The 26,153-nt window shown below is 36.1% G+C and overlaps 1 protein-coding gene across 26 annotated transcripts in view; it reads right to left on the bottom strand.

Annotated features, from left to right (window-relative positions):
* GPHN (gephyrin) overlaps positions 1-26,153 on the bottom strand; it is a 568,860-nt gene that overhangs the window by 253,912 nt on the left and 288,795 nt on the right. For 15 of the 26 annotated variants that reach the window (XM_051826366.3, XM_070065114.2, XM_070065116.2 and 12 more), the window contains one exon: positions 1,622-1,716. In XM_051826366.3, the coding sequence (XP_051682326.1) occupies positions 1,622-1,716 (95 nt within the window). Of the gene's footprint in view, positions 1-1,621; positions 1,717-25,803; positions 25,843-26,153 lie in introns of all 26 variants that reach the window. The other 11 variants (XM_070065103.2, XM_089322104.1, XM_070065105.2 and 8 more) reach the window with 1 other exon arrangement.

Raw genomic sequence — 26,153 nt, 5'->3', positions numbered from 1 at the left:
TAACAAAATGAAGTTTAATTTCTTTTTGACTTTATTTGTGTATACCAGAAAGAGTATTTTTATGTTCAAAAACCACTATTTAACTTCATAAGGAAAAAAGTATCTAATGTGACCTATGAAATTACATGTGTAGGTAGCATCAGTGAGGGTTTAAAAAAGAACAATACAAAATAATCAACTTGAATTACTCAAAGACCAGCATGGACTTTTAAATTTAAAATCTCCACTAGGCTACTTTAATTCCTTATTTGCTCTTGTAAAATTAAATTTTATAATATGGCCCATATACCAGCCAAGAGAGTATTAAATCATCCACACACATTATCCTGTAGCTGTGCTTCAAGTGGCTGCCATTGATAGGGTATTAAGTTAGTTTAAGCAACAGAAAGAACATTATAACTCATATTCCATATAATTAAATGGAAATCATATTTACTTTTATGTTCATATTGTGCACAACATGCAATCACTATGAGTGATTTTGAAATCCACCAAGTTTAAAGATGCTGTGTGTTTTTAGGTTGCTCTGAGATCCACTATTAAATCAAGAGTCAGGAAATCAATAGATTCTAACCTGACACTTCTATTTTTAACTTAAATGATGTATCCTGACCTAATTTACATGATTTTAATCTAAGAATTAGCAAAACAGTAACAATAAAACAGATTAAGGATGAACATGAATATCCATATCAATAAAGGCATAGTTTTTTTTTTTTTTTTTTTTTTTTGACAGGCAGAGTGGACAGTGAGAGAGAGAGACAGAGAGAAAGGTCTTCCTTTGCCGTTGGTTCACCCTCCAATGGCCGCCGTGGCCAGCGCGCTACAGCTGGCGCACAGCGCTGATCCGAAGCCAGGAGCCAGGAGCCAGGTGCTTCTCCTGGTCTCCCATGGGGTGCAGGGCCCAAGCACCTGGGCCATCCTCCACTGCACTCCCGGGCCACAGCAGAGGGCTGGCCTGGAAGAGGGGCAACTGGGACAGAATCCGGCGCCCCGACCGGGACTAGAACCCGGTGTGCCGGCGCCGCTAGGCGGAGGATTAGCCTAGTGAGCCGCGGCGCCGGCCAAGGCATAGTTTTGAATATATTAATCCATTAATTTTATATAATAATTCAGCTATACCAAGTTGCCAAGAGTTAACATGAATTGAGCTTTTTCTATGATTATATATTAACAAACCTATCTACAAACTGAAATAAAAATTCCTGACTTCTGAGAACAAGCTATCTTACTAACTTTATTTAAAATAAACAAAATAAACAAGAAAATAAGCTTTATTGTTTTATTAAATTATCATTTCACTGTAATTAATGAATATCAAATGATGATTAGAAACAATTACAAAAATAACTTCACATTTTTAAAGACTGGACGCTGCTCTTGATTAGGATCAATTTTTTACATTCTCTAAGTTTATCATCATCATCATTATCATCATATCACCAAGAGAATTTGAAACTGTGGCCAAGATATAGGTAGGATATTAAAATTCTTTCAAGTCTTGAAAAAACCTGAGGGCAAATTTAAGTGTTGTGCCTAAGTTTCTTAGGCTTATCAGTATATTGTACTGATTAGTGGTATGGCATTAACTTTCTTTGCAAGATGTTGGTGACTTTCTTACCTAGAGAGCATGCCCAGAGGTGTAACATTAAGTGATCCCATCAGCATTGCCAGGGCCATCCCTGGTGCTTCCCGTTCTATCACTTCTTTTGTAGCCTGTAATTAAAGATTAAATAGCAGACTAAGTGAAATTTGCCAAAAAAGAAAGGCAGAGTAGTAAAATTATTTAAAAATAATTATAAACCAGGGTTTGCAGAAGTCATCCTTTGTAGTTCCCAGACATTTATCTTTTTATCCAGAGTCAGTTGTTCAGGATTTTTGAGTAAAACCCAAAGACCAAGAAAATCCAGACGAGTTTTCTATTAGCAAGTAGTTACAAGATCAGAAATATTTGATGAAATCTCATCTTGCCTAATAACTTAAACAACAAAAATAAAGCCTGACTGCTATAATAGCTCACAGGGCAAGAAATCTGCCCTAGTCCCATGTACTCCCCAACACTCTTTTTTTTTCCTGTTATTTTCCAGTAAAAGTTATTTTGTTTATTTCAAATGTAGGGAGAAAGAGAGTGTATTAGAAAGGCATCTCCTTTCTGCTGGTTCACTACCTAAATGCCTGCAATAGCAAGGGTTGGGCCAAGCCTAAACCAGGAGGTAGAAACTCAATCTGTGTCTTCCATGGTGGATAGCAAGGATCCAACTACTTGAGTCATCACTTGCTGTCTCCCAAGGTACACATTAGCAGGAAGCTGAACTGGGAGCAGATTTAAGACTTACACCTGGGTATGGTGTTTAGGAATCCTACAGGCCAAACACCTGCCCTTGCCTCCTACTCTTGGAATTAATCCCTGAAAATGTGAGATCATCTAATTCCTCCTAGCTCTATGCTTTTGTAACATGAATAAAAGGAACTCAAGAAGTCATCAAGTCAACTTTTCCCATGTACTAGCTAGAAAAACAGCTTAGCATTTACATTTTTCATATCTCAATATAAACTGATTTTTAAAAGAAGATTTAATGCAGAAGACAGGAAAATTTCATTGTCAGAGGGTCAATCAAAATACGTATTATAAGCAAATCCTCGAGATACTCTGAGTTCAGTTCTAGACCATGATAATAAAACAAGTATATAAAAGTAAGTCACATGAATTTTTTGGGTGTCCCAGTGCACATAAAAATTAGGCTTACACTATGTATAGTTTATTTATTTATTTATTTTTTTGACAGGCAGAGTGGACAGTGAGAGAGAGAGAGAGAGAGAAAGGTCTTCCTTTTTCCATTGGTTCACCCCCCAAATGGCTGCTACGGCAGGCACGCTGCGCCGATCCAAAGCCAGGAGCCAGGTGCTTCCTCCTGGTCTTCCATGCAGGTGCAGAGCCCAAGGACTTGGGCCATCCTCCACTGCACTCCCGGGCCACAGCAGAGAGCTGGACAGGAAGAGGAGTGACTGGGACAGAATCCGACACCCCAACTGGGACCAGAACCCTGTGTGCCGGTGCCGCAGGCAGAGGATTAGCCTATTGAGCCACGGCACCAGCCACTCTGTGTAGTTTATTAACTATGCAATTATATCTAACAAAAAAAATCAATGGACATATTTAAAAATATTTTATTGCCAAACAAATGCTTCAATCATGTAAGCCTTCAGCTGGCCATAATCTTCTCTTGGTGGATGGGCCTGCTTCTATATTGATAGCTGCTTATTGATCAACAAATATAATAATAATGAAAAAGTCTGAATAATTGCAAGAATTACCAAAATATGACACAGAGACACAAAGACTTGCTCTATGTAGGGCTGCCATAAATCTTCAATGTGTGAAAAACTTGGTGTTTGCAAAGTATAATAAATTGAAGTGCAACAAAATGAGGTATCTTGTTATACTGTAATAAAATGGTTGACATGTTTTAGGCTAAAAGTTGGGAAGGAAATACATGATGTGATGACTCTCAAGTTCTATTTCTACAAATGAATCAAGCAACAATAATTGTGAGAAATATAGGACTAAAGTTTGCAATGTGAGTATTCCAGTAAATAAGAGGAAAGACAAAAAAAAACCCTAAATTTTGGAGAAAAATAGAGAAAGATATTCCTAAATAAAAATGCAACTCTGGTTAAAAGTTGAGGACTTGGCACTTCAGTTAAAACATATCAAGTATATATTAAATGTTAATTGTTGTTGTAAATAAACCTGTTAAAGGTGCAAATAAATTGTTAATTAATCATTTAATATCATGCAGAATTCAGCATTACCAGAATTGATGCAATTTACTGGTCTACTTTAGTCCAGTATAATGCAATATTTATAAATGGCAGAAATTTAAAGGAAAATTAGCAAAGAATGCGTCTCAATAAAACCTGCTTTAAATATTCGGGACCGGGAGTTGGCTCTGTGGTGCTGTGGCCCATGGCCTACAGCACTGGCATCCCATACGGGTGCTGGTTCACTTCTTGGCTGATCCACTTTTGATCCAGCTCCCTGCTAATGTGCATCCCATATGGGCACCAGTTCGTGTCCTGGCTGTTCTACTTCTGATCCAGCTCCCTGCTAATGTGCCTGGGAAAGCAGCAGAAGATGGCTCAAGTGCTTGGGCCCCTGTACCCATGTGGGAGACCTGGAAGAAGCTCCCGGCTCATGGTTTCAGCCTGGCTCAACTCTGGTCATTGCAACCATTTCAGGGAATGAATCAGTGGTTGGAAGATCTCTCTCTTGCTTTGTCACTGTCTCTCCTTCTCTCTCTCTGTAACTCTGCTTTCAAATAAATTGATAAATCTTTTTTTTTTTTTTTAAATATAGGAGACCAGCAGGCAGCAAAAAAGGAAATTAAAAAAGACAAATATATCAGAACTGGAGTTACAGAGAGAGGGAGACACAGACAGGTCTTCTATCAGCTGGTTTACTTCCCAAATGGCCATAATAGCCAGGACTGAGCAAGGCAAGAGTAAGAAGCTTCTTCTGTGTCTCTATCTGGGTAGCAGGGCCCCAAGTACTTGTGTCATCTTCTGCTGCTTGTCCAGGCCATTAGCAGGGAGCTGGATCAGAAGTGGAACAGCCAGGACACGAACTGGTGCCCATATAGGATGCCAGTGTTACAGGCAGTGGCTTTGCCAGTTATGTCACATTGTTTGCCGGCAAAAAGTAAGTTTTTAAATTCCTAAATTTGGGAGTGAGTTACTAGAATATAAGTTAAAAGCTTAAAGATGTTGAGATAGCATGATGAAAACCCTATACATTATTTTTCAAAATCAATCCATCTGGTATGATTTTAATACCTCTGAGAAGAAATGTTACTTCTGCATCATAAATTGCTTGTACTGAGATTTACAACTTCTTTTAAGGGACCTTAAAATCTTAAATTCCTAAAAACCAAGCAAGAAGATGTTATTGAGGAAAATATTAAGAGAATTCTGGAGACGGTTAATACTTATTTCATTACCGCTGTAAAAAGTCATATAAGTAATGGTTAACACAATGAGTTCCAGGTTTGCAATGGTCTGGATGTAGTTTCTCTCACCATTCATGTGTTAGAAGGTTGATCCGTAGTTTGGCAATTTTGAGAGGCGATGGAATTTTTTTTATCCTTCATTAAGTATTTTTTTAGGGGCTGGCACTGTGGCATAGTATGTAAAGCCACTGCCTGCAGCGTTGGCATCCCATCTAGGTGCCAGTTCAAGTCCCAGCTGGCTCCACTTGTGATCCAGCTCTCTGCTAATGTGCCTTGAAAAGCAGTGGAAGATGGCCAAAGTCCTTGGGCCTCTACCCCAACATTGGAGACCCGGAACAAGCTCCAGGTTCCTGGCTTCAGATCGACCCAGTTCCAGCTGCTGTGGCCATTTGGTGGTGAACCAGCGGATGGAAGACCTCTGTCTCTTTGTCTCTCTGTCTCTTTGCCTTTCTGTAACTCCAGCTTCCAACTAAATAATAAATCTGTTAATTTTTTTTTTTTTAATTTGAAAGGCAGTTACGGAGAGATAAGGAGAGAGAGGGAGGGAAATTGTCTATCCTCTGGTTCACTCATCAAATGGCTACAATGGCTGGGGCTGGGCCAGACAGAAGCTCCAGGAGCTTCTCTGAGTCTCCACTGCTTTCCCAGCCACACTCGCAGGGATCTGGATCAGAAGTGGAGCAGCTGGGACTCCAACTGGCATTTATATGGGATGCCAGCATTGCAGCTGGTGGCTAACCTGCTGTGCCACAGAGCTAGCACCCTATGGAATCGTGAAGTGGTGGGGGCCAGCTCAAAGTAATTAGGCATTGCCTACAGAAGGGATTAATGCTGGTCTCATGAAGTTAGTTATCCCAAGAGAATGGACAGCTACATAAAAAGCTAGATGGAGCCTGATCGCTCTGGCTTTTCGTCTCCCCAAGTATCCCACTGCATGTCACTGTTTCCTTTCTGCTCCCCTTTCATTGATGATGCAGACAAGGGGGAAGGGTTCTCAGTAGATGCTGAACAGATAGGCCCCAACACTCTGAACTAAATATATTTCTTTATAAAGTAACCAGCCTCAGTTATTTTGTTATGGCATGGGGAAAAACTATGAATATAGGAGTCCAAATAAAGATGATGTACTCCAAAGTATAGTAGCACACTTCATTCAGAAAGGAGTGAAAAGAAGACAGAGAGCTGACACAAAGTATTTTACTTAAAATAGGATATTTCAAAGAGTTAACATTTATCCAATTAAACAACAAAAAATTATTTTGTTTCTTCTATGTATTTAGTAGTACTCTAGGAACCAAAGCTGCAGTAGCAAATAAGATAAACTCCAAGAATGTATAAACACACACAGTACATTAAAACTCAATTACCAAATTACTTAAAAAGAATTGCCTAAAGAGATACAGCTGATTATGTTTTTTAGCTACTCTAAAACACACCATTGGATTTAACCAAACAACTGAAGAGTGATCTATAAGAATGCCTCACTGTGGTCCTCTTTAGGAGGACTGATGGGAAAAAATTTCCTTCTAAGTGGCAATTAAATAGGGATGGGCACACTTCTATGCTAACTTTAAACCATGATGTTTGTAAATCAAGCTCCCCCTGAGAACAGAGACAATCTGAGGATATCTTTCAGTAGGCTTACTAAACACAGCTTAGTTTCATTGTATTCTTCCAGGCCTTACTTTTCATATTTACATTTTTTTTTTTTGACAGGCAGAGTGGACAGTGAGAGAGAGAGAGAGAGAATAAGGTCTTCCTTTGCCGTTGGTTCACCCTCCAATGGCCGCCGTGGCCGGCGCGCTGCGGCCGGCGCACCGCACTGATCCGAGGGCAGGAGCCAGGTGCTTATTTTGGTTTCCCATGGGGTGCAGGGCCCAAGGACTTGGGCCATCCTCCACTGCACTCCCGGGCCACAGCAGAGAGCTGGCCTGGAAGAGGGGCGACCAGGACAGAATCTGGCACCCCAACCGGGACCAGAACCGGGTGTACTGGCAGAGGAAGCCTAGTGAGCCGCGGCACCAGCTCCATATTTACATTTTAAAAAGTTCTGTTGTGTTTATGCATGGGCAAGCCATATTAAATATGTTTCAGGGTATAAATAAATATATGGATGGATAGGTGGACACAAGTATGTATTCTTTACATAATTCTGGCTGACAATTATTTCTGAAGATCTTCTGGAAAATTTGGCCTATAGATACAAACCCTGTGTATTTTAGAACATAAAAGAAAATATATATTGTAATGATGCCACTGAAAGAACTGGTGCTGATATGGTGATTGAGTTGATTGGAAGGTGTAAGACTTTCTACCGGCTTAGAAACAAACAGACCTTTTCAATAGGGCAGTCTTTAATAATGTACACATACAATCTTTCTTTTAACTGTATAAAATGTAAACATTTCCATAAAATACTGGAACCCCTATATCTCCTTTTCGTGTTGTCTTGCTATGAAACTGTTTGGAATAGAAGGAGATCACCATCTATGAACTTAGACAATGCCATTACATAGCTAATGACCATAGAACACAGTTTGGATTTGTTGTAGCACCTAACACAGTTCTCAACACATAGTATGTGCTCAATAAACATTTTGTGACTAAAGGAATGAATGAATAAATGAACCAATCTAGAATTGAAAGCTGGCTCTACTACCTGGTTGCTCTGTGAATTAGAATAAAACATTTAACCTCTCTGAGCTTTAGTATACTTAAAAATTAAATACATAATAAAAATGTTTATATTTTATAAAAGCGGTAGGAGAAATATATAAGTAAAGCACCCAGAACAGAGCAGGTATTCAATACATATTAGTATTTCCTATGCTTTCCCTTTCCAATTTCACTTACAACCTTGCAGATTTGATCATTTTAGTTAGAAATCACAAAAATCTAGAAAACAAGACACCGCAAAAACAAAGAATAAAAACAGAGAGAATAGAGAGCAAGAATTCAAATGTAAGAGCATTTACAAGTGCAACGCAGGAGAAAATGGCATCTAAATTTGGCAGCAAGCAGCCAAATTTTATGATGACTGGAAGTTGGAAAAGAAGGCAAGAGATAAGTACAAACAGATATAAGTCCAAAATGGAGAGGCACAGCTGGAAGGGCAAATTGCAAGAGGATAAAATGTAATTTAGAATAAACCAAGAGAAAGATACCCACCTAAATTATGAGAAAATTCAAACAGAAAATGGTTTTAAGAAGGCAGTTTTAGCATTCTGGCCTTAGAATCAGCCCTTAAGACATTTGGATCTGGCTTAAAAACCCATGAGAGCATTTCAGGCATGGAAAGCAAAGACACTGTGGAAAAAAATGACCCAGATGCAAGATCTCTGTGAGCTAGATTCCAGTGGAAAGAAGAGACTATCAAAGAAGGATGTACCTTTCTCTAAGGGAGGCGAGAACTTCCACTTTGCTTATGGCCCTGTCTAAATACTGACAGAGTTTGTGGACTCAATAGGCTTCCAAAGCCTTGGCAACTCACGATAAGAGCCTCAGGTGATCACTGACATCATAAATAAAGAGTGTCAATTGTTAAATCAACAACAGGAGTCACTGTGCACTTGCTCCACACGTAAGACCTCTGACCTTAATGAGTTGTAATGTGAGAATTAATGGTAAAACCTGTCTTCAAACAGTACTTTATACTTTGTATGTTGGTGTGGGTGCAAACTTGAAATCTTTACTTAGTATAGAGTTGGTCTTCTGTATATAAAGATAATTAAAAACGAATCTTAATGAAGAATGAGGTAGGAGAGGGAGTAGCAGGTGGAACAAGAGAGGGGGTAGGAGGCCAGGTATGGGGGGGAAAACCTCTATATTCCACAAAGCTGTACTTATGGGATTTATATTTATTAAATAAAAGATTTCTAAAAAAAGGGAGTTTTGGTAATTTTAATCACATATAATATAAAGGTTATTTGCATGTCAATGAGTAGATAATAAGTATTCATTACCAATAGACTATTCATTATCAACAACAAAAGGGTGCCATTAAAAGTTTGAAAATATTTTTAACTAAAATAAAGTTCATTTTCCTACTTCCTTATAAATTATTAATTTGTCATCAAGTTATTTTTTTCTCTGATAGTAGAGATCTAAATTCCTACTTTATATATCAATTTTTCTGATCTAACAGGGTCAAAAATAATGAGATTTAGTTAAATTTAGCAATTCTCTTTAAATATATTTAACTTCTAATATTTTCAACTATGAAAGTTTCAACTGCCTATGAAAAAAATCTCATAATTGTGGTATTTTTCTTTTATCCTTGACACTTTGAAGATAACATTAAAGTCAAAAAGATTCTTCAAAGATTGCCAAGTTGCAAAAACGGTGTCATAATAATTCTACAGCTAGCAATCTTGTTGATAGAATTCAGGTCCATTTTTAAACTTCAATGAAAACTAACAAAAAGTTATTGCTAGCAAACACTGACATATAAATTTGTATAAAATATAAATACCCAAATCTCAATGTGTAGAAATTCCTTACACATGGTGAATCTTTGTGAAAAATCACTTACTATGAGTACACTACTTTTACTTATTTTTAAAGACATAGCTTTATTAATGGAGGAGAATTTGTGTTAATATCCACATACTTGTTACCTGAGCAGACAGATTTAATGAAATTTTCTTCTTAATAATTTCTACAGTGCCTCTGCTTATTTAAGATTATGTAACCAGCAAAAACTATCTTTGAAATACCAACTAATGGCTACTGATAACTTTTTAAGCTATCGAGGTAAGAAATGGTTATAGTGGTTCTCAAACTTAAATATGAGAATTTCTCATTGGAACAGAGTATACATCTAACAAGGAAACAAATTTTGTAAAAACGGGTATAGTTAGCAACATTTTTGTGATTCCTGCCTATTAAAGAACAACATATTCATTTTATTCTGCATTTAAAAAATGGGCTATGGGGCGGGCACCGTGGCTTAACCGGTAAAGCCACTGCCAGCAGTGTCAGCATCCCATATGGGCATGGACTCTGGTTTGAGTCCTGGCTGCTCCAGTTCCGATCCAGCTCTCTGCTATGGCCTGGGGAAGCAGTGGAAGATGGCCCAAGTCCTTGGGCCCCTGCACCCATGTGGAAGACCCAGAAGAAGCTACAGGCTCTTGGCTTCAGATAGGCCCAGCTGTTGCAGCCATTTGGAGAGTAAACCAGAGGATGGAAGACCTCTGTCTCTCCCTGCCTCAGCCTCTCTGTAACTCTGCCTTTCAAATAAATAAATAAATCTTTTTTTTTTTAAATGGGCTATAATAAACTAAGAACTTGGGGGTTGCTTCTGTAAGCTTTCCATGCAACAGAGACAGTATCCTTAAAATACTTTTCTCTTGGGAGTACACTTGAAGGCTAAAACTTATATACATGGGAAACTCTCAGGGATGTTCAAGGAGCACCAGTTACAGTCATAAATCTACTCCCTTCTCTCCTCATTCAAGAAACAGAGTGAAATGGAAGCAAGAGCCAAATCATCATAAGAGCAGTCTTGATTCTATTCTAATTAATCAAATACATTCACTTGTAGATTGTTATTTTTTATATTAGTTGCAAACACTTGTCAACAATCACAGCATTTCTTTTTTTTTTTTTATTAAAAAAAAATTTTTTTTTGACAGGCAGAGTGGACAGTTAGAGAGACGGAGAGAAAAGTCTTCTTTTTGCCATTGGTTCACCCTCCAATGGCCGCCGCGGCCAGCGCACTGTGGCCGGCGCACCGCGCTGATCCGATGGCAGGAGCCAGGTACTTATCCTGGTCTCCCATGGGGTGCAGGGCCCAAGCACTTGAGCCATCCTCCACTGCACTCCCTGGCCACAGCAGAGAGCTGGCCTGGAAGAGGGGCAACTGGGACAGAATCCAGCGCCCCGACCGGGACTAGAACCTGGTGTGTCGGTGCCACAAGGCGGAGGATTAGCCTAGTGAGCCACAGCGCCGGCCAATCACAGCATTTCTATACCATAACAATGTGACTAAGTGGTTAAACATTACTTCCTCCGAGAAAAAACAGATGCAACCATGGAGTCTAAGTACTTGCAACAGAGATACTAATTATATTTGGGACACAGAATATACTGTATATCTTTTCTTTGGAGTTTTAATTTGCTTAAATATTTACATCTCCTGGAAGAAAAAAATATGTGAAAAAGAAGATACTCCATTTTGTTTTCTAGTTCAAGTTCTGCAACACATAAGATGTGGTCAAAGGATACAGTATAATTGTAGGGTGAATGCAAGCAAAAATAAAAATTTCAATATTTTAGTATGTTTCATCTTCTGTTCCATTAAATTAACATGTATTCTGCAGTCAGCTCAGAAAGTGAGTTGAGCTGGTTGTTATTGCAGTTCATCTCGATTCCTACAGTTAACATATTACTGTGTCAGGAAAAGTGTTTAAAGGTAATTATTTATTGTTGTAATTATAGCATGGCCTGTAAAGCAAACCAAACAACTTATCTAGCTCAACGAAGGATGTATTTCAATGTAGAAATAAAAATTGGTTTGGGGGTTTACTGAGAAACATTATGTTGTGTATAATATACACCATAGTTGTTGAAAAGATTTCTCAGTATTTTTCTCCAAATAAGATATTTAACCCTATTTGCTAACATTTAGATATCAATCCTTGCCCAATAACCAACTTGAGAACACAGAAGTAAATAGTCCTTGGCATTAAAATCTTTCCCTTTATACATTTATATTTCACATTGTTTCCCTCCTTCACCTAAACATTAATTTGATAATCAAATTATCATCTCAAAATATCAGGAACTCAGATGAGTAAATCACTTTTATTAATAATAAATTTTCATAGAGATACTATCTTCAAATTCTACTTATACTCATATAAATAGTTTATCTGATTCCCTCAAAATCAAGAGAATATTGGTATTTCTATAAATTATTAGCCTTTTATGCTTATAGTATACATTTATTCATTTTTGGTATTACTTGAAAACCAAAAGGTTATTCCAAAGTAGAGTGTGGGCTACATATCTTCCAATCCGCATAGAAAAAAATGTTATTCATTGTTGTTCCCCAAAAGTTGATACCCAGAGTTTGGTGTTACAGTGCGGTTGTTAAGCTGCTGCTGTTGAAGCCTGTATTCCAAATCAGACTGCCAGTGTGAGTCTTGGCTGCTCTGCCTCGGAAGGCAGCAAAGCACAGCCCAAGGACTTGAGCCCTGCTACCTACGTGGGAAAACAAACGCTGGCTCCTGGCTTCAGCGTGGTCCACACTTTGCTGTTGTGGCCATTAGAGAGTGAACCAGTAGACAGAAGATCTCTTGCTCTCTGTTGTTTTGGCTTCCAAAACAAAACAGAAAAAAAAAACCACAAAAAATAAAAAAGAAAACTCACAAAAAAACCACTCCCTCCCATCAAAAGCTGATACATAGACATGCAGAGAAAAAGAGGAATATGTTCTGGAGATTTAATATACAATATGATAACTATAATTCAAGGCATTGCATTGTATACATGAAATTTGGCAAGAAAGTAGATATTGGGCTCACTATGCACCCACAAAAAAGAACTATATAAGGTGATATAAATGTTAATTAACTTGACTTTGATAACTACTTCATAATGCATACACATATCAAAACATTGCGTAGTATACCATAAATGCATACATGTTTTATTTTTCAATTAAAATAAAAGCTGGGAAATAAAGAAATATGAGGGTGAAAGATAATCAAATTTGAAGCTGTTCTGAAAGGTTGCTGTGTTGATGAATTGGTAAATAAATAACCTAGCTTCTTTATTATAGCCATTATGGGGTTTTATTCTGTTTCTTGGTAGTGTTAAGTTATACACAGAAACATAAAAGCTGCCCTAAAAAATCTATATGGTAGATTTCCACTATATTAATTATCACACAGTTTACTCCATTTACTTAAAGCAGTGCAAATTTATAATATTCATATAACAAAATGACTTTAAGGCTGTGTTTAAGAATCTTAATTGAGAATAAAAGAAAGTCCTAGTCTAGGCTGTAAGTGCTATTTGCAAATGGCTCAGTGCCAGACGATTTAATAAAGCCTAAAACTTTGCTCTTTTGCCCTGAGTTATAATAATTTGCATTGAAAGCATCTGGATTGGAAACATGTAATTATCACACCTAAATTTCCCTTTCTACAAAACTGTATTCTCACCAAAATAGGCACTGTGATGAAGTGAGAAGAACAGGAAATAGATAAGGTAAAGGTAGTGGAGTAGGCAGAAAAACTGCTTGAGAAGGGATAAAAAGCAAAAATACACCCTTTCTCTTTTAATAATTTTTACAAGGTGTTGCATTTTGTCATGTCATACTATCATTAGTAGTTTTAAAATTGGGACCCAATTGGAAAATAGAAAAATGAATACAGCACTTTCCAAAAGCAAAGAAAAATTCAGTAGTTCTATTCTTTGAGAAAAGGTTAAGTGAATAGAAGTTCCAATAGTGAGGTGAGAGAAAAATGTATATGCAAATATATATACTTGGAGGCTATGACATATTGTACCTTGAATAAAATACTCTGCCCTCCACAGTTTTTCTCATCTAAACATTGATTTTAGTGTCACTAATTTTTCATTTTGTGATCAGGCATTTTACTCCTCATTTGTAATCTAGTAACCTAATCATCCTCTTTTTTCACTTATTATATGAATATCAGCTTTTGTTCTTATGCTGTTGAAATTAATCTCTCTCTCAATTTTCTATTTGTAAAAAAAGACAGCAATGCTTTTTGCTATTCTTCTTTTAAGTCTAACATAGTAGCACTACAAAGCATTTTTTCTTAACTAAAAGAATGTCATAAAATTTGTAATGCTAGTATAACTTCATATATCACATAAACTTATATATCAAGAAAAAAATTCTATTTCTCTTTTTCATTCCTTTGGGGAGGTAAAAATACAATACTATTATTTAGCCATATAATTCAATAATAGAAGAACTATATGTATCAGAAGTTTTTATTTATGGTGGCTTTCTTTAAAAACATCTAATTTATTACTTCACTTTTGTAAGTGAAAAAATAAAGATAACAATATGTTCTTTATGGAACTCAGCCTATAGACTCCAATTCTAAACTCAATCCATTAATCTAACACACACTTTAATCTTTATAAGGCACTACACTGTATTCGGAATAGGAAGGAATTTATACTCTGATTAAATTAGATAGAACAAATAAAATTTTTAGAAGACATCCTTAGAATGCAAAATACTAGCAACAATCTCAAAAACTTAATGATTTATCAAGAAGTAGTAGTTTTGGAGACATCAATTACAAGGACTATAGCGCTGGATATTATCATAAAACATTTCTACACATAGACCAGGAAAAGAATGCAAGGAGTTTGAAAATATCTTGTGAAGAAAAAGAACTAACAGCATCTCCCAAATTTAAGTTTTAAGTCCACTGGAAATCAGCAATGCAATTATGTACCTAAGTAAAATGAAAACATACAAGCAAGTGTGCCTGACTACTTGGGGGTGATCTGTTCAAATTGGTAAGTCACATAAGTTTATGCCAATTTTTAAATTCTTATAGTAACACCACACTAAAAATTATAGCTGTAAAAACCAAAGCAGCCAAAGGTTTGTTTCTTGTCAGAATGAGAGTAAGACTCAAGTAAGACTCAAGATTATTAAATAGGGGAACAGTCAACCCAGGTCACTTCTCTGCTGCTCACTAAAAAGAGAGGTCTTTGGGGTGGGCCTCATGGCCAGGGAGTTAATCCACAGCTTGGGATGCCCTCATTCCATAGCAAAGTACCAGTTGAGTCCTGGATATTTGGCTTCTGAATCAGCCTCCTGTTAATGCATTCAGGGTTACAGCAGAGGATGGCTCAAGTATCTGGGCCTCTGTGACCCATCTGGGACCTCCAAATGAAGTTCCAAACTCCTGGCTTTGGCCTGGCCCCATTCTGGTTGTCTATGGAGTCAAACAGCAGGTGGAAGATCTCTTTCTCCCTGTCTCTCATCCTATTATGTAGAGTAAAATAAAACTTTTTTTTTTAAAGAGGGAGGTCTTATTATTTTCAAATTAAAAAATTTTTTTTAATTTTATTTAAGATATTCAAATTTCACATATTTCATGTACAGATTTAGGAACACAGTGATACTTTCCACTCTCCTCTCCTCTCCTGCACAAGCTCCCATCCTTCTTCCTCTTCCCTCTCCTATTCCCCCTCTTAATTTTTACAGAGATCCATTTTCAGTTTACTTTATATTCGTAAGATTAACCCTACACTAAGCAAAGAGTTCAACAAATAGTATGAAGAAAAAAATATTGTTCCTTAACAGTAGAGGGAGGTCTTATAATGATTACTGTAAATCAACTATTATTATACTAAAAAAACAACTATGTAGAAGTCTCTATGAATATAATAGATAAAAAATTAGTTATAACTTTGAAGAAATATAAAAGAACAAATTAATTATTAATGAAAGTAGACCTAAGCCGGATGAAAGTAATATTTATTTTATTGGGATATAAACATCTTAAGTCGAAACTTAAAAAATGTTTTTTTTTATGATGAACATATTTTAACATGCTTAAAATTTCTCTGTAATTCCACCTTACTATGAATTTTACAAAAAATAATGAATTTATGGCCTTTTGGTTTACATATGTTCAAACAATTTTTAATGATTTGGCTAATTATGGTATAAATGGAATTAAAGGATGTCTAAAATATACTGTCCTTGAATTCTTAAAAGAATTCCTACTTAACAAAAGGTGTGTATTTTAAAAACATCTATTGTTATATCAGGTTTTGTATATTATTTTAATACTTATACATATATCTTCAGGTATGATTTGGTCTATAGTTTCCTTGTTATTTTTATTTAATTTTAGTAATAGGCTTTATTACCTTTATATATATTGAAATTTATTTTTAAATCCTCTGTAAATATGCAGTTTAAATAACAGAGGAATAAGACATGGGTTACTTTTTTTTTTTTTTTTTTACAGTGGTGCTATTGCCTTTTTTTGACTACGGGGAATTTTCCAAATTACTGCTTTATTTTCTTTAGGGGTACATGTACAAACAAAATTAAAACAGTAATCTCTCTATTTAGAGATAAAAACTGGGAATTCATTTAATTCCACTTCAGACAATTTCCTTATTACTCAAACAGACGCAATATAACCACTTTCCTTTTCTTTTTTCACTGCTTGCTTTTAACACACACACACACACACACACACACACAGAGTTCATAAATATCCCACTCTTGCCCTCATTTTCCCCTCCTGAGCTGAAAATCACTTTAATCATGGTTAAAAGTACAAAGATTAGAATCTTGAAACAAAGAAAAAGGACATACATTTTAAACAAAAAGTAAGCAAATACATAGCCAGTGCCATTGACCTTTATTCTATACACACTGTTACCCAGCTTGTATCAGATTCTGGACAAAAAGATTTTCATTAATTTTTTCATTCTACATTAATGATAGCATTTTTTCACAAGTTCTAACAGTAAACACAATATAGAAGTTATTTTGAATTTAACTTTAATTACCAACACTGAGGTCTGTTAATTTTCTTTAATGTATATATTTTGTATTTCAGTAACATAAAAGGTTTTGAAGACTGGCTAAAGAAACTGATCTCTACAACCTCCATAGCCAGTTAGTCTAGCAGCGCTATTGACTCCATTCTGAGAGTCATATGCCCTGACTTTGCTCACTGGACCTGCCCTCACTTAGGTACTCAGTGTCTCACATTTGAAGTTTTCTAATGACTTCCTGATTGGATTGATTCCCAATCAACATATTCTTCATTCTGCTTCCAAAGTGGTCTTTCTAAAATGCACGTTTTGTTATATTCTTCCTTTAACATCTTCAAAATCTATATCTATATCTATATATATAATTTCTTACCTGACAAAATCCAAATGCCTTTATATGACACAAACACCTTTCCTTATTTAACCCTACCTAGATTTTCTCATTTGTCCCTAACTACCTCTTTTGCTGCTTTTCCCTCAAAATTTACTCTGCAGCCATTCTGATATTGTGCTTTCACAGAATGGATTAATAAACATTGGTATCTTTATACAATGGACTACTATGTAGTAATAGGAATGAATAATCAAGTACATAAAATGATATGCATAAATTTCACAAAACATATGGAACGGAAATATTGCATATGATTCCATTTATATGAGGTTTCGTGGAAAACAAAAGTAATCTATCCTGCTAAAAGTCAGAATAGTAGTTACTCTTAATGACTGGGCTGCAATGGTAGGGGGCACAGGGTATTTTCTGGGATATTAGATAATATTCTGGTTTCTTGATGTGGTTGCGAGCTACATGGTTATGTTCTGTTTTTGAAAATCAATCAAAGCACAACTATATTATTTGTTGTGGGGAGCAGGGCCCGTCTCCTGTAACATGGCAGGGCCCGTCGCCTGGGAGACAAATAAGTACTAAGACTGTGGACAAATAAATACTGAGGACAAATACTGAGATTACCGAGACTAGACTAAACTGCTGGAACTGCTAAGACTAACTCTATGCATCTGATCTCCCACCACATGGTGCTGAGAGGGAGTAAACAACTTCCACCCAGCTGCCTCACCAATTCGACTAACAAGCTGCAGGAACTGATCCTGCCCCTGATTGGAGGAGAGCAGCGTGCTCAGCACGTGGGGAGAGAACGCCAGCAGAGCTGGGATTGGTGGAAGAGGACTATAAAGGAGGAGAGAGACAACATGCAAGAGGAACATCTGAGGAACCCTTGAGAGAGCCGGCCGGCGGTGTGCCGCCCCTCCGTGGAGGTGGGGGGGCGGCAGCTAATCCGGGGAGGACCGGGGAAAGAAACAACAGCAAATCCGTTGCTGCTCCTTCGCGAGCCTGCAGAGTGAGCAACATTTGTGCATTTTTTTGCAATTTAAATAAAAGGAAAATAATAACAACAAAAAATTTCCCCAGTGTCACTTCTTCCTTGAAAGTTTCTCTAAACTAAGTTCCTTGAGTAGACTTCATATTTGTTCCCACTATATCACATTTGTACCACTACTTTTATCAATTGTCTTATTATATTTCATTTATCCAAATTTTTCTGTTTCCAAATAATAAAGTACCTTTCCTGCTAAGATAATAATTTTCTATTCATGTATCCCAAATCCATAGCACAATGCCAGGAAGTTAGTGGGTACTCAATAATATTCTGTAAACATGAGAGTTTCTCAGTCTTTGCATTATTAACATACCAGGTCAGATACTTCTTTGTTGGAGAGGTTGTCCTGTGCATTGTAAAGAGTTAAGCATCCATTTCTGGCCTCTACTCTGCACGCTGTCAATAGGACACCTCCAACTGTCACAATCAATGTCATCAGGCATTGCCCAATGTCACTAGCTGAGAACCATTCATACATATATATGGTTCTACAGAAAAACACAAACTAAGTGTTCATTTCCACTGTTAAGCTGAATAGCGTGCATGTTAGGAGTGATTTAAAAATAGGCTTTCTTGAACACCAGAGGGAAAATTGAACTGTGCATGCCATAAAAAGGTTTTGAAAAAGCTTTAAACGTCTTGATAATCACATACAGAGCACATTAATTGCATGCTAGAATAATATTTCCTTTGGCATTCCTATGCAGAAAGGTGAGCTTTCCAAGCAAAATAATTGTGTGAATAAGATTATGTATTTGGTATTTTAAAAAATGACTTTAATAGTAGTGAAGTATCTTTAAAGTTCTGACTATATTTTCCAAGGTTTGTATCTATGAATAGTTACTTCCAAATTATTGAGGTTCAATAAATTTCTATATGTAATACATTTAAGTGAATATTCCATAAGAAAAGGATAGTTAGAAAACAATCATGCATTAGCTATAGGGGAAAACATCCTCACAAAGGTCTAAACTAGCATTATTAGAAAAAACTACATTTGTTTTATAAACCTCATGCTTTTGATTTGGTGTATGTTTCTGAGATTGACCTTTGTGTGTGTGATAAAGTAATTAGGAACAATTATGTTAATGGCAATTAAGAAAAGAGAAAATGAATTGGTTTATATTTAAAATGTATTGGCCGGCGCCACGGCTCACTAGGCTAATCCTCCGCCTTGCGGCGCCAGCACACCGGGTTCTAGTCCCGGTCGGGGCGCTGGATTCTGTCCCGGTTGCCCCTCTTTCAGGACAGCTCTCTGCTGTGGCCAGGGAGTGCAGTGGAGGATGGCCCAAGTGCTTGGGCCCTGCACCCCATGGGAGACCAGGAGAAGTACCTGGCTCCTGTCTTCAGATCAGCGCGGTGCGCTGGCCGCAGTGCGCTGGCCGCGGCGGCCACTGGAGGGTGAACCAACGGCAAAAGGAAGACCTTTCTCTCTGTCTCTCTCTCTCACTGTCCATTTTGCCTGTCAAAAATAAATAAATAAATAAAATTTATCAAAATGATATGGCTAAAAGATAAAGCTGAACTTCCCCAAATGATTTCCTCGCAAGGAATTCCTTAAACTCTTCTATGTTATTAGAATCAGACTTTAACAACAAGTACTCAACCAAAAAAAAAAAAAAAAAAAAAAAGTAAACCAACACAAGAGAAACACAAGAAAAGTGTTTAATCTGATTACTATTCTATAGGCCAATAAAAATATTTTGCACCTAACAAATTTCCAAGGTGAACATGCAACTCAAAAACTAATAGTGTGAATATATAAATGTATACATATATTCTAAGAGGATAGTTTGATACAATTTTGAGCATTATTCCAGTATAAGGAAATAGTTCAAAAGTGATTCTCAGAGGTGTGTATGACATTTATATTAAGAGAACGTTTCTGACAGAAAATATCTAGTGTTCTAAGTATTTAGTGACTGACAAATCCGATGTTTTTGTAGAATACTTGTTCAATGGAGAAAAGGTTACACTATATAAGAGAATGGTTTAGAGCAAAGGTTCTGGAATCATCACTGCATAGATAAATTACAGTGCTATAACCTTCTGCTGGGTCTATGATCTTGGTCAATTTATTTAATCCTTTAATATTTGTAAACCTAATTTTCTTATTTATAAAATGGTACCCATTTTGTAGGTTTGTTGGTGGATTAAATATGATACTGTATAAAGTGCTATCATAGTGGCTATGGTAGCAATCAGTATGATATTTTGAAGAAAGCCAAGATAAAAATTTGTATGAAATGTTCCCAGTTGTACAAGTTAATCAATTCATATTAGGTAACAATTGTGAGTTTGGGTTATTGGTGGTATTTATTTATTTTACTGTATTTTCCAAATTATTTTTTGGCAAAAACCCTATATTACTTCTATATTTGGAAAAAAAAGCAACTTAAAAAACCTACTGTGAAAATGATGAGCAAAAACCTTCATTTCTTCTCCTCTTAGATGACTACATACTTTTCAGTTAAAATTATATCTTTAAGGGGCTGGTGCTATGGCATAGTAGGTAAAGCCTCCGCCTATGGCAGAGGCATCCCAATATGGGTGCCAGTTAATATTCCGGCTGCTCCTCTTGTGGCCCAGCTCTCTGCTAATGTATGAAAGCATGGAAAGATGGCCCAACTGCTTGGGCCCCTGCACCCACATAGGAGACCTGGAAGAAGCTCCTGGCTGCTAGCTCCTAGCTTTGGATCGGCCCAGTTACAGCCCTTGTGGCCATTTGAGAGTGAACCAGCAGATGGAAAACGATTCTCTCTCTCCCTCCTGGTCTGTAACTTTGCTTCTCAAATAAATAAAATAAAATCTTTTAAAAAAATCACATGTTTAAGACTTATCTCACAATGAAAAGATCATTACTTTATGCTTATGGAATAACTATAAATAAAGAAAATGCTTTGCTCCCAATTTTCTAACTCTGACTACGAAGTATGGAAATTTGAAGACGGCTATTCTTACTGAGTGAAAAGGGAAATTTAGTGCTGATGGCCTTCAGTTGTAGAATATGCAAACTCTGCCTTTTATTACTCTCACAAAATCTAGTTAATTTTGATCAGAAGGCATTGGAAAGAAAATAACAGGGATTTTTATTTTAGGATCTGAGGTAAAGATGTCTATAAGGGAATTATTATCTCTAATTGCAAAGTGAACACAGACATGCACTACTGTCCTAAGTCTATGAACAAATCAAGAAAATTTGATTCCTGAACATCTAAGGAATTAAATCTAAGCAGTTTGTATGCTGTTGGTATGAACAGAAAATACTCACTGTCTTCCTAAGTACTAAACATTACAAAGAATCTAAAAAGCATTCTAAGATACACACAGAAGGTTTGGTATTGGCTTGTACTCATTGCAAAAATGCACAAAAACTTAATGAGTGAGCTTTTCAGATATTGGTAAATCTTAAAGTTATTCATTACTGTTACAAAAATAAGGTAAATCTGGGTGCAATTTCTATTTTAGTGCTTGTCTTGACACAAGAAGATCTTCCCATAGCTATGCTATTAAAATAAATAACTTCAGCAGAACATCAGAGAAAACAAAAACAAAAACAAAAACAGGTTATTCAAACTTCTCCTAAGTTCAGCTTTAAAGGAATCAGACAGAAGCACTGAGTGATAAGAAGAAAAACTAACTGAACTCAAATTGGAAGGCACACTTCAATATAGGGAGAACAAATAAATTCCCAGTTTAGATGATTCATTAATTAAGTCTACAATACAAACTAACGAATATGAGTGAACCTTCTAACATCAGGAATTCAAGTGAGTTTTCATTGATAGTGACTATAATTAAATTCCAGAACATTTTTAATACCAGTATAAGTTATACCTCAGAGGAAAACGTCCCTCACTGTGCTTGTAATTACATCCAAGAACACTGGTTATCTATTTATCTCTAGCTATTCTCTAACTCTTCCACTGTAACACTTACAAGTCTGGCTTAATGTAATGCTGTTTATTAATAGTGACCAATGAAATCACTAATCTTTCACTGAATGTTCTTGGCTTTAAAAATAAAGAAAATCTTGTTTTAAATTATTTTAAGTGTCCTTCAGCTATGATGAGGTTTCAATATACATTTTATTTTTGAATCAATGATGCTTAGAAGAGTTGAAAGTGCTTTCTCATATGCAACGAAAATATTTTCCCCAAAGAAGCAGAAGAATAAAATTTTATATCTTTAGAAATATATTTTTATGTTAAAGTTCTCTTTCTCTGCTGGAACATAAGCTCCTTGACAGCTAGGTCTCATATTTTTGTGCCACACACTTTGAGCAGACTACATAGTACAGAAATACACTTTCTTACTAGATTCTGAGAGAATTATTATATACAATAAATTAACTTTTTTCCTATGTTTACAGAATGCTAATTAGTTTATGTACCAAACTCAGAAAATTTAAGATACTCACTTGAATAACTTTCTATACTGATAGTTTAGATGAAAAACCTCAGTTGAGAAAGGTAGAATATGTAAAAGTCACCTTAAAATTATTAAAGAAGTAAAAAGATCACCTAAAATCTTCTTTCCCGCACTCATTATTAAGTACTCAGGTTTTAAACATGTTAAAAACAGGGACATTTTTTCTCCTAATTTTTGTAATTTCTCTAAGGTCTATGACACTATGGTATAGAGTTCAACTTAACTTACATTATGTTTAACACAAACACATGCTGACACCTGCATGTGCACACTATCTAAACCATTTCCCCAAAATCACTGAATCAGAATCTCTAGTGGTAAGATCTAAGAATCTTCTAATAGTGTCTACAGGCTATAGACGTCTGGCTATCGAGGATGAAAGACCACTTAACTGAAATTCCTATATGCATTATTAGTTCCTCTAAATATGACCTGGTTCCTTCACTGCAATCATCTTCATTTGAATACTGCCTTTCAAATGCCTGTCTCTGTTTTTTTTTTTTTTAAATCTGTATTATTCCATTTCAAAGACATGCCATAATTCTGTCCTAAAATTGGTCTTTTAAAAAAACTTCACCTTCTTCAGCTTCATTTCTTTTGTCCCTCAACCATCTATGATCTTTGTTATTTTAAACCTCATTCTTCCTTCTACTCTTAAAATATAGGGTCTCCTAACCTTATAACTTGGCTTTCCACAGCCTTTCTCAAAGTTTATCGTTTCTTCTGCTCCTAATAGAATATCTTGGACTTAACCATCTTGCATTAATTATGTAGTTTCCCTGATCTCTTTATTATTAATATAAATTTTTCTTAAATTGACAAAAGTATTAACGACTACTTAATTCACTTCTGGCTATACAACTAAAAGAACTGAAAAAAAATAAAACTTGAACAATGTTTACAGCAATAGTAACAATGTGGAAACAAACCAAGCATTCACAACAGATGAAGTAATAAACAAATGGTGGTATACACATATAATGGGTTACTGGTTTTAAAAAGAATGAAACTGTGATACATGTTACAAGAAGGATGAACCTTGAAAACATTGTTAGGTGAAATAAGACACAGAGGGCTAAAAATTGTGTGATTCTATTTATATGAAGGGTCTTTAAAAAGTTCATGGAAAAGGCATACTATAGAGAAATAATGCATAAATTTAAAAAAAAAGTTTGACCAAAACAAACTTATGTTCTAATTTCATTTCCCCATGAACTTTCTGAAGTACCTGTGTCTAAGTCATCTAGAATAGGCAAATTCCCAGAGACAGTACATCAGAATTTAACAGGGGTTGGAGCAGAGTATATGTGGAAAATTGTATGGAATGAGTACAGATTTTCCATTTAAAATGATGAAAAAGTCCTAGAAACAGTGATGAGGGTTATACAAAATATATTAATGCCACTGAATTGTACACTTAACATAGCTAAAATGATAATTTTTTAATAAATATTTCACAATCTTACAAAAAGCTACTAAAGGATTTTCCTGACTTTCCCAGAACAGTTTTGTTTCTACAAACTGAAAAATTTTATTGCTATTACCAAAAGAAAACTTAAAAACATCCTCCCATACTTTTTCCCCATATTCTCTAAATTTTTCATTCTGTTTTTAAATTTTTCCTTTTCCTCCTTTTTTTTTTTTTTTGTAAAAACAAGATAGCATTTAATATGGGTATTCAGCATTTTCTACATTTCAAACACAATGATGTGGATTCATACACATGTGGATCGCTTCAATCTGTACTACACATACACACCTTACTTTACATTTCTTCCTTAGGTTCTTGCAAATTCTATCAAAAATTTTCCCTCCTTCTTGTGTTTGTTCTTTCACTTAAATATAAAAAAGACTACATGCCTTAAGATGCAGGTAATTTTTCATTACAAGCTATTTTTAGATACCAAGTACTTTGCAAATAATGGGAAATACCTATCTCAAAAATTTACACTATTTGAGAAAAGGTAGTTTAAAAGGAGTGAAAGATAAATACATCAAAAGGATCTTTAAGGAAGTGATATTACATAAACTATGGGGAGGCTGAGAAATGATATTCTCTTAAAGAAAAAATAGAGCAGGGCTGAAAGCTACTTTAATCTGAACTATGAAGAGCTGTATGATAATTACATGTATTATTTTTAGACATGACACTTTAAAAGTTTTAAAAAATTTTTTGTTCTTTCTAAAAATGATTAAATAGGAGTAATCTGCTCTCATGAAACTGAAAAAACAGGGAAAATAAATTAAGAAATAAATTTAGTATATGGAAAACTAAAAGATCTCATAAAGAATAAATGTACATAATACATGATGCGAAAAGACAGCAAGCCAATATGATGAATGATTTAGAAAAAAATCCCTAAATAAAGAGAAGAATGTGAACTTGTATAAAAAAGCAGAAAGGATGGGTGGTAGTAAGTTTAACAAGTCAGTTTAGGAGTAAACTGGACTGGGCTTTTTAATAGCAAAGCCTTTCCTATTTCTAAAGTAAGTTTGGACAATATGCAGGCAGAATTTTCCTTGGAAGTAAAATCTGATCACAGTTACAAGACAACAGAAGAACAACGCCAGTGATTTATTAGATGAAGAGAACTATAAAGGAGGCAATATGGGCCAGTCAGCAGGTGGCAAGTACATAGAAGATGAATGCGTCTCACACAGATTAATGGGGCAGCCATGGGCAGCAAATAGGTAGAAGAGGCAATAGTCAAACAAACTCAGTCAGCAATCCCAACTTGGTGGCACAAGGCAAGTGGAAATGGATAGCAGAAGTGCTAAACAATCTGCACCTACTTACAACATTACAGGCATAGATTGGGCAGGGCAAAATGAGGCAGGCAGAGAGCAGTGCATTCAGTAGGCCACAAAGTAGGGAAATGGTACGAGAGCAGAGACAATGCTGGGAGTCTAAAACGCTGAAACGGCAGATGGGTATGGCAGTATCAGGTCATTTGCTGATGGACGGAGAACCAGTGAGTGAATAATGCAAACTGTTCAGCAGATGAGTTAAGTGAGGCAAAAAGTAGAGCCAAAATCCAAAGGCATTCTAGCAGGAAGACAGAACAATAGAGAAGCAATGACAGATCATCAGAAGCAGCTGGGTAGGGTAGCAACAAGCTATCAGCAGGGGAACAAAACACCATTCAGGAAAAGATGGAGATTGAGAATGAAGCAGTCCCCTGAATTAGGTGTCTTCCATCTAGGAATTAGTGATCAATAAATTGCATGAGAATCCACAAGAGAACAGCACACAAATGGAAATAGCAGATGGGTCTGAACTCTATAGCCCAGGGATACAAAATGACCCTAGAACATAGATACATAACAATCCACAAGGAAATTAAACAAATGGGAATGGGTCCAAGCATTTTTCATGATGATAAAAGAAATCAAAACACTAAAAATTATTAATCTGGAAATGATTGGCTGGGATTGAAGTCTTCGCTTACCCCTTTCTGGAGCCCACAAAATGGGAATGTTGGGAATTTCTGCAGCAGAAAAACAGAAGAGAAAAGGGATTTCTGACTCCCAGTTTGAGGAAAGCAGGTCAAACTTAGGGCTATATGACCTGGTTCAAGGAAAAAAGAACCAGCCTGAACCTTCTCCCTTCCTCAGAATCAAACAATTTCTGAGATTTGGGAAAGGTTTAGGAAGCCCTCACCCCATCATTTCCCACAACCTCCCCTTTCACACTTACCTCCAGTGCAAACAGATTCCAGCAAGGAGGTACTTGGGAAAATTCACTCCCATGTCTACATCATGGCAAAATTTGAAGGTGGCCAACTAACAGTACTTTCTG

Source organism: Oryctolagus cuniculus, chromosome 20, assembly GCF_051225735.1.
Source record: "Oryctolagus cuniculus isolate XC-2025 breed Fujian yellow rabbit chromosome 20, ASM5122573v1, whole genome shotgun sequence".
NCBI classification, from domain to species: domain Eukaryota; kingdom Metazoa; phylum Chordata; class Mammalia; order Lagomorpha; family Leporidae; genus Oryctolagus; species Oryctolagus cuniculus.
This window is presented reverse-complemented; position numbering and strand designations above follow the sequence as displayed.